The sequence below is a fragment of the Copidosoma floridanum genome, unplaced genomic scaffold (assembly GCF_036245765.1).
Source record: "Copidosoma floridanum isolate Cflo_tuat_1 unplaced genomic scaffold, Cflo_Japanese_pri ptg000005l, whole genome shotgun sequence".
NCBI classification, from domain to species: Eukaryota; Metazoa; Arthropoda; class Insecta; order Hymenoptera; family Encyrtidae; genus Copidosoma; species Copidosoma floridanum.
This window is the reverse complement of record NW_028321882.1, coordinates 7956236-7966314: the sequence shown is the minus strand read 5'-3', so window position 1 is coordinate 7966314 and position 10079 is coordinate 7956236. Positions and strand designations below refer to the sequence as shown.

The 10079-nt window shown below is 37.1% G+C and overlaps 1 protein-coding gene across 1 annotated transcript; it reads right to left on the bottom strand.

Annotated features, from left to right (window-relative positions):
- Positions 1-3921: 3921 nt before the first annotated feature.
- Positions 3922-6527, bottom strand: LOC149375665 (uncharacterized). Its single transcript, XM_089598082.1, has 5 exons — positions 6411-6527; positions 5892-6294; positions 4720-5195; positions 4424-4662; positions 3922-4366 (listed from the first exon to the last, which is right to left on the bottom strand). The coding sequence occupies exons 1-5, from the start codon at positions 6525-6527 to the stop codon at positions 3922-3924; spliced, it is 1680 nt and encodes a 559-aa protein (XP_089454208.1).
- Positions 6528-10079: the final 3552 nt, after the last annotated feature.

Genomic DNA, 10079 nt, shown 5'->3' with positions numbered 1-10079 from the left:
TAAAATAACTATTACTGGATCTTTTAACAGAAACATAAGTTTTAATTTTTGAATCAGTACTTATTCTTGGAAAACCATTTACTGTAGAAAGTTTTTGATATAACGGATAAAGATCTCACATGTAGTATAATACAAAAAATTCTTATGTATGGAAAAACATGTATATTTTTGAGATAGAGAGGTACATGTGTTGTATTTAAATGATTATTTACTATTTTTCTTATACTGTTCATTTAAAACAATAATCTTTCTGTGTTAATTAATATCAACCTCCTGACAAGAACAGCACACTGCTTAAGCGTTATTAAAAATGAAGTATCATACATAGCAACTCGATAAGATTTGTAAAATTGATTGAATTTATAATGTACAGATATACTAGAAGTCTTGCAAAGCAGATGCAGTTTATTTTATTGCACACACACATTACAGTCGACTTTCGCAAATATTATTTTTCAATACTGTAATAAATATTATACATACATTTCATAATTTACAGCTTTTTCTTTTTTTTTCTCAGCTAAGTAGGGGCTGAAGCACTTTTTTGGCGTATTTTAATTGAACTGATGACTTATTGGTAGTTAACACTTCAAATCATTAAATCAACTTACATTGGACCTTATTCATTGAACTTTAGTTCCTTAATGGTCTTAAAAACTTTACATTTATACAACAAAAAATTATATCCACAATGACTGGTGCACACATAACCTCTTTCCCTATGATGGTATTATTGCGGATACCTAGTTGGTTAGCATTAAAATGGACCACAACAATACGTGCACAATAATACATAAAGGCCCGCAATAATGCTAGAGTTGACAAGTGAACTTCAAAACCTCTTTTTAAGTTGATATTCATGAGTTTATACATTTATAAAAGTGAAATTTAATTATTTTTGAGTCTAACATTAATAATAAAAAAAATCACAACGATTTGAAGCACTGATTTTCTTAGACAATCAGTTAAAGCCAACCACTAAAAAAAAACCACGATAACACCCCCGTTTACCATAGTCATATTCTGGAGGATCAGTTTCATCGGGGCACAATTTTCTGTTACTTACATAAAAATAAAATATTGCAAGTGGCAGTCACCTGTCAAAAAATTAGTTATTCTTTGGAATTATCTAAACAATGGAATGTTAAATCAACAGAAAACTACAGGATACATACAAGACTATGTGACTCATGAGAGGAGTTGAAATAGCAATTAGAAGCTTAACTGTTTCTTAGTTACAAATAATAATTATTTTAACTTTAGGAGATGTAAGCTCTTATCATAAATAAATATCAATGTTTTTAAATTATAAAAAATAAATGAATACGAGCTTGAGCAAGTAAGTTCTGTTGGTAAAAAGCAAGTTCTCTTTTAGTTATAAAAATAAACTTGAATACTTGGATAAAAAAAAAGCGCAGAAAAAAAATCTTTTTACAGTATTTAGTTCTCAAATACTTTGCATCGAGTTCAGCTTGTAATTAATTTTTTTTTTTTTCACAATATAGGTCAGTCAATAAAAACGTCCAAAATCTACATTATTCTTGACATTACAATGTTTATTCAATCTCAAAACATACTAAATTGTAAAAAACATTTACCCTTTTTTTACGACAGTAGAAAAATTGATTTTAATTTTATGAACAGTACCAAATGCATAAATTTTTTTTTACTCTTAATAATATTGTTAACTTTTGTATATACACTACAAATACTAAGAATCAAGGACAATTTAAAGGAGGATTTACATGTGACTCAGGATGAAGACGTCACTAAAATGAGATATATTATATTGTACGTAGTATTGTGCCGAAATGTTACAAGTTAGTGATTTATAAAATTTAGAACCTATCTTGTATAACAGTAGCTTGTTACTGACAGAACAAAGAGATATTTGACTTGAAGTGGGCAGATATCTTAAATAAAATGTTACATAATATTAATTTTTACTGATAGGTCATACATTATTATCTTATATAATTGCAACTTATCTTAAACTCTAATATCTTGTTACCGATCAGAATAAAATCTCTATACGATTTGGTTAAAGGCATGACTTTATTTACATAACGTGATATTTAAAATCATGTCTATAGGTATTTAGTTTGTAACATGCGATTAATACCTTAATGCCGTTTACGCTCACCTAGACTACGCCAGAGAGAAAGGCTGGAGAGAAACAGGGGGTGCGTACAAAAGAGAAAGAAAAAGAGAGACGAGTGTCTTGCTATGAGTATTAAAGCTGAATGCTCTGGACTATCAGGCCAAAAGGGATAAGGTATAGGTAGGGCTTTTACCTGCCATTCTTGCCTAAATAGTACACCAAGTCATGAAGAAACAGCCTCGCCTTCGCCTTGTCAGCACCTATCATCTTACGCCTGCGAGCAAACGACTTGCCAGCAAGATACCGGGCCAAGGATAAGTGTTGAGAGATCATCTGCTCGGCCAACAAGCGTCAACACGAGGCTAGAAAAAGCCAGGTAATGGCAGTGCGTGCGAAAAAGTCATGATAACTACGTAATTTTCCTTTGTGCCTGGTCAAATTATTGCGTGCTATTGGCTCCGAGAATTAAGCCTTTCCTTTCTACACGGGTCTTGCTGTTAATGCGATCGAGTTAAATACACTGACACATACACACATATACTTTTGTTCAAAATGGACTGTATTTCTTTGATCTTTTTCTTTTTTTTATGAGGAGCGAATGACTCAGGGAGCCAGATACAGGTTGAGGAGACAAAGAAAATGTACAAGAGATGCGGAGAGAGAACGACGAATATCGTTCCTCTGAAATAGAGCATGCACGTGACAAATGTTTAAAGTTCACTATGCTTTATTATGAAAAAAAAACAAAACACTCGATTTGAGTTAAGAAGTCTTCGCGAATAATTACAGTTAACAATAAAAAAGATCGCACTAACGAAGTTCATTAAATTAAATTGAACGAGGAGTACAAATCATCGTGACTGATACACAAGGTGACAAGAATTTCTGGTGACTAAAGTAAAGTACGCCTATTTGAGGCACAACACTAAAGGCAACTGGACTGCACTGTGCAAGCGACGAGGGCGAGCTACTGTCGCTACCGCCTCTAGGCTTATTCTTACCTCTCCTGCGTGACTCACTCGAGCACTCATTGGCTAACGCTGACATCAGTTGATACGAGTGTCTCGAACACCGTGAGGCGCGTGCGCCGCACTATATCAATCCTGAACATACTCCCCGCTTGATTTATCATATCAACGAGGACAGAAATCAAATTTTAAAACTAACTAAGAACCGCTGTCCTTTTACAAGAAAATAATTAATAAAATAGTTAGACAATAAATAAGAAATCTTTAAGCCGAGCCATAGTTCTTATCACATTTGAGTTTGTTATCTCTCAACTGTTTTCTGGTAAGTAATAAAACTAATTTAACTATGGGTCTGGTAAAAGTGGAATTTGCAGTTCTCAACTTGACTACTCGAATCAAACCGTCTGGACCCGAGTAAGTTCTGACGATCAAAGCTAGTGGCCATTGTCGCGAGGGAAACTGGGAGTCCTCAATCAGAACTAGATCACCAACCTGCACAGAAGGTCTCTCGTGAGGCCACTTTTTCCGAGCTTGAAGGCTCTGCAGATATTCGGTAGACCAACGCTTCCAGAAAGATTGAGCCAGTTGACTGATAAGTTTCCATTTATGGAGCGTTGGAACTCGTTCACTGGTACTATCTACCTCGGGCAACAGAAACGTAGATTTTATGATTAAGAGGTGTGCTGGGGTTAGAGGAAACGAATCAGTGACATCTAACGTTAATGGAAGCAAAGGGCGAGAGTTTAAACAAGCTTAAATCTTACAGAGTAAAGTGCAAAACTCTACAAAGGTGAAGATTTGTTCTCCCACACTTCGTTGAAGATGGAATATCACCAACATAACGGCTGCTTCCTAGATACTTTCAAAGTGAGGAGCATGCGGCGGGTTAAAGTGCCAGTTAGTCCCTAATGATATTAGACTTTGAGCTAATTCAGATTCTTTCAATAGGTTTTTTAGAGCTAAATCTAATTCCTTTGCAGCCTTCACAAAATTGCTGCCACATTCGCTAAAAAGATCAGAACAATTCCCGCGCCAAGCTGTCATCCGTTGTAAGGCTGCAACGAAGGACTCAGCAGTGTAGTCCTCGACCACTTCTAAATGGAGAGCCTTAGAGCTGAGACAAATGAACACAGCTATATAACCCTTCGTGGTCCCCTTTCCTCGAGTCTTTGACAATCTGATGGCAAATGGACCTGCATAGTCCACACCGACTTTACTGAAAGCTGGAGCTCGTCTTACTCGTTCAGCAGGCTGCTGAGTTAAATTGGAGGCTTGGAAGCGACGACATTTCAAACACCTATTGACACAGGACCGAACACATTGTCGACCATTTTTTATCAAATATTTAGCTCACAATGTGGTCAATGTCAGCTGTACGCCACCATATAAAGTGACCTCGTGGATAGATCTAATAATTAAATTGGTGAAATAATCGTAGTGGGCCAGAATGAGAGGATTTTTTATCTGATCATCTAAAAGAGAGGCTGCCAAGCGTCCACCAACTCGGAGAAGTCCCTTGCTTAGCACAGGTTTTAAACTGGCTATTTGACTATTAGAAGGTAGGGAAATTCCCTCAACGAAAGGTTTAGACTCCTTACTATTAAGAAGGCGCAATTCAATTGGAAAGTGTAAACCTTGATAATAGCTTACCCAAAAAAGAGTTGCATTGTTTATTTCTTTAGTGTCTAAGATTTTAGTTGACGATTGAAAGTGAGCCGAAATATCAAGGAATTTCAGTTTACTCAATTTATTCACTTGATCATAAGGGTACATTGAGACGTTCAGTTTCGTCATTTGAGCTTTGACACAACACTTGAACACGAATCTTAACACATAAGCTGAAACAGCTAAAAGTTTCTTCAAAGTTGAGTACCTGTGATACAAAAACCACGGTTTTTGAACGACTTTATCATTGGTTTGTATCGCAACACAAGCGTGAGCGTCCATTCGAGTAGCTAATTTAGAATCTAGTCTGAACGAAGGGTAAAGTGGTTCAATTTTCTGTAGGAACGAAGGTCCCTTTACCCAATGCTCCAGTGCAATAAATTGGCTTGGTTTTACTCCACGAGACGCAACATCTGCGGGATTGAGCTTGGTCAAAATATGATGCCAGTGAGCAGAGGGTACTAAGGTGTATATGTCAGAGCACTGATTAGCCACAAAAATGGGCTACCGTGACGGTACATCCTGTAACCAATACAAGACTTCTTTAGAATCGGACTACAGATGGACTGAATCAGGAACACGAGTATAGTTGTTCAAATAATGATTCACCAATTTGGCAGCCAAATGAGCAGCACACAATTCAAGTCGAGGAATACTTAAAGTCTTAGGTGGTGCTACCTTTGTTTTGGACAAGAGCAAGGCGACAATGACCTCACCGTTATTATTCACTACTCGAGAATACATTACCACTGCGTACGCTGTTTTAGAAGCATTGGCGAAGCAGTGTAATTCCCATTTAACCATATTGTCGGTAACACCATTCCAGCGCAGAATTCTTACTTTATTCAAGGTAGGAAGTTCCTTATACCAGGCAAGCCAGTCTTGAACTATGAGCTCTTGAATCGGTTCATCTCATGACAGCTTCAAGAGCCAAAGAGATTGCATGAATGCTTTAGCCGAAATCACAGTAGGATCTAACCAACCCAATGGATCATAAAGTTTTGATATCTCCGAGAGAATCTTTCTTTTCGTCCAATTATCTACTGGCACTTTAGTTTCAATCAACGCCTTAAATTGAAAAAGATCCAGAAGGAGGTTCCAGCTAAGACCCAAAACTGAAGTAGACATAGCAGAATTTTTTAATTCCAATAACGAACTTGCGAGCAGAGAGGGTGGCAAATCATCTAGCAGTTTTGGAGAATTGGCACTCCACTTTCGAAGAGGAAAACCTCCTAATTTAGTCAATTTTAACAATTCGTCCCTACGCTGAATGCTTTCAACCAAGCTGTGACCTCCGGACAAAATATCATCCATGTACTTGGATTTCAAAAGAGTTTCGGAAGCTAAAGGGTACTGATTCTTGCAATCCAAAGCTAACTGGTTTAGAGTTTGAGAAGCCAGATAAGGCGAGCTAGCTAGGCCGTAAGTTACAGTAGTTAGAAAGTAAACACGCAGAGGTTTGGACTGATTATCTCTCCACAGTATAGCCTGATAGAGTTGATCATTTGGATGGACTGACACTTGCCGAATCATTTTGGCAATGTCAGCTGGAAGACTTATCTATAATATCTCCAATCAGCGATTAGATCAGCCAGATTTACCAATAGATTGGTCCCTATGTGCAAGTACTCATTCAAGGAGGGACACAAGAAAGAACGAGAGGAACCATTAAATACCACTCTCAATTTCGTAGTACCACTCGACTCCTTGATAACACCATGATGGGGTAAAAAGCACTTAGCCTTTTCAAAAGATCCTTTGACCATATGCCCTGATTCCAGATATTCTTCCATGAATTGGACATACAGTTCGCGAAACTAATGATTCTTACTAAGTTTAGTCTCCATTCATTTGAGCATAGCTTGGGCAGCTTTGAAAAATGTTTCTTTAATTACTTCGGGTGTTTGGTCCTTGAATGGATAACGAACAACATATCGACCTGAAGAATTCCGAGCGTGATGTTCAACAAAATGCTGTTCGCATTGAATCTCTTCAGGTGACAGAGGTAATACAAAAGTGAAGGGTTCTTTAACTTGCTAGAATCGTTTCAAAACTTCGAAAACTTTGTCATTCTCAGAACACTTTAACGAGTGAGACACGTTCTTACTGTTTTTAGTGGTAGTTTCAACCAGGCCTGAAACGATCCATCCAAGCTGTGTATCAGATGCTATGGGTTGGAAAGAATTTCCCTTAACAACTTCTTCCTCGATAATAACAGCATGAACAGTTGATCCTAGTAACATATCTATTTTGCGAGTTTTAGTGAACTGCGGATCAGCTAAGACCAACTGGTGCAAGTGCTCTACAATTGTGTCGTTAAACAAGTAGGGGGGCTGGTAAGAAGTTACTTGTGGGAGGACCAAAGCTTCTATTTTCAATTTAAATTTTGGATCCACAGTTGAGCCCAAGAGGAGTGAGACCTTCCTTTTGCTATTTGAAGAAGTCTGACTACCAACCCCAGTCAGGGACACGTTAATCTTAAAGCCACGCAAACCTAATAAAGAGCCCAAAGACTGCGAAATGACTGAGCACTGGGAACATTGATCAATCAGAGCTCTGACTTGAAGATATTCACCTAGTGAGTTGTGAACGTTGACTAAGGCAGTGGCTAATAAGACACCAGTTGGTGTTTTGAGAAACGAGCTATTGACACAATTATTACAAGATATCTCATCAAATGATGACTCAGACTCCTTTACCGCCGTTATAGCCAAAAGGCCTTCTTACCAGAGATCCCTTTATCCCTTCTACTCTGAGTAGACTCCTCTTGTTCTTTGTACAGAAGGGTATAATATTTTTTTTAACATTTTTGACAAGTTCGAGTAGAACTACAGTCTTTAATTCAGTGAGAACCCAGACAATTAAAGCAACGATGGTGGATTTGTAAAATCTCGCGTTTTTCAAGCCAAATCATGCTTCAGAAAGTGTCACAATTCCAGAGAGGGTGAATGTCCTCACAAACTATGCAAGGTTTTTCATTTCTTACAACCTCATCATTAACAGTAGCATGAGACGAGTATTTAGATTTGAAGGTAGACTTGAGTTCTCGATCGAAGGAACGATCTTGATGTGACTCAAGAGTTTGTATCTGATTGTAAAAGAAAGATCTTGATTGATCGAGGGTTGGAGGCTCTGCCACACTGCCAATATGTTTAAACCACTCCTTACGAAGACTAGAATTTAACTAACTGACAGCTAAAGCGACTGTAACGTCTTCGTTACCTTAATCTTGCCGAAGAGCTGAGAGAGTATCAACCGCCCTAAAGACCTCTTTATTTAAACGTTTTACTTCTGTAAATGATTCCAACTTTATAGGTACTATAGACAACAGCTAACTAAAATAACTATTTACTAAGCGCTTATTACTATTTTAATGCTCAAGAAGAGTATTCCAAGCCCTGTCATAGTTACCTTCAACTATACTGATATTTTTAATCAGATCAAGCGCATCTCCTTTGACATGGGTGCATAAGTGTTGGAATTTAACTACAGGAGGATACTCTTTTCTGTTGTAAACTAAGGCTTTAAACAGGTCGCGGAAAGACTCCCAATTGGCGCATGAACCGTCAAAATCCGGAAGGTCTAGTCGGGGCAGGCTAAGATAATTCGGATTTATACTTGGATTTATAGGATCCGGTGATGGCCGAGGATCGTCAGTCAGGGCTTTACGACTTAAAAAATCACGATACTCTCCAATCTGACTATAATAAGCCTCCTTGGTCAGGTAAAACGTAAAACAACTTCGATCTGAAATCAGTATGATTCAGATCAAGATCCTCCGATTCAATGATTTCATCATGGATTCGTTTGAACTGTTCGAATAAGTTCTTTAACATATCTAATCGAGCAGATAATTGACCTGCGGTTATCTTTTCTGGTTTCCTTTTAAAATTACCGAAAGAGTTACAGATTTTTTCATAGGTCAAATTTTGTTTATCATATTCATCCATAATGATAAGGAAGAAATCCAACAATCAGATCGAATATTAATAACTATTTACACTCAAAAGAAGTCGAGAACTAGCTATCAGCTCGAAGGTACAAAACTAAGATAATTATGTACAGAGACTTTACACTAATACGACTATATTAAGATGAAAACAATGTTGACAGCTATCAGGCTATGCTTGAGCCTGCAACTTACTATGCAAAGAAACTATTAAGACAAGAAAACAATATAAAAGGTCATCAGGCAATTTTAAACCAACTTCTCAAGTCAGGAGAAACTGTTTTGAATCAAGAACTAAAAGATTGACAGCTATCAAAAGTATTGAGCCTGTCACTCTAAAGCGAAGAAATTATAAGTGGGAGAGACTATAAGCGGGAGAGACTATAAGCGGGTGTACTATAACACAGCAAAGACTGAAGAGTTGACGGCCATAAACTACTCTTGAGCTCGTAACCCAGCAAACAAAGTATGTAATGACCACCAACTAGTAAGTTAAAGTATAAAGGGGCTAAGTAACTATATAAATGAGAACTAATCAATGCAAAGAGAGGGTATACGAGAACAAAATAACTATTAAACAATTTAACTGAGGTAGTGATTCTGAACAGTAGCTAGATCTATAGAGGTTATAGCAACGTACTTGAAGGCAACGATAAACAAAGGCGCAGTTAATGCAGTAGTGTATCGACAAACGACGAGGAGATACAAGTAACGATTACTAATGCAATACAGTACATTTAGCAGACCAGATTCGATAATGAATATAACTATGATTGAGTTCAGTGACTAAGGTATCTGCAACTGAGAGATAACAATAACTCTTAAAAATAAATGAGGTTTGTCTACACACTAAATCGAATTTTATCCATTAATTTAAATTTCAAAGTGGGTTCGCAAAATTACTATCAAGTTGATTTATCTATAATTTTCAAATTTATCTAACATATGTTAGTATTTCGCAAGACAATAATTAACTAATTGTAGTTATCAAACTATTTCAAAAGAGGTATGTTATTATAATTAATTTTATGAGTACTCAAGTTTGTAAGTGGAATACTAAATACTATAATTGAAATTGAGTTTCAAATTCACATGAAATTCACACCACCAAACTAATTATGAATAGTCAATTGTCTATTTTCACTAATCACAACCCTTTCGCGAGCACTCGTACTTATCTGTGAGATATTCATATAACTCTGCAGCAACTAAGGAGAGCCAAAGATGTACAGCAATCAACAATCAGCACTAAGCGGCAGCTGGGCTCGTGGCTAGCATCTCCTACCAGACGTAGCGGTATAGCATGCCCAGAAATTCCAGGTACCAGCTCGGACGAAAGGCCGTTGTTGATTAGCATCGAGGTGATGGTCGTAGGCTAAAATTTACGTGACACGCA

Bases quoted from the DNA above. Each gene is read 5' to 3' on its own strand.
- LOC149375665 (XM_089598082.1), bottom strand. From the start codon at position 6,527: ATGGAAGAATATCTGGAATCAGGGCATATGGTCAAAGGATCTTTTGAA. The intron at 5,196-5,891 runs GTTCGTTATTGG...TATACACCTTAG, and splicing joins GCCACCCTCTCTGCTCGCAA to TACCCTCTGCTCACTGGCAT. The intron at 4,367-4,423 runs GTGAGCTAAATA...CTGTGTCAATAG, and splicing joins CAGCTGACATTGACCACATT to GTGTTTGAAATGTCGTCGCT.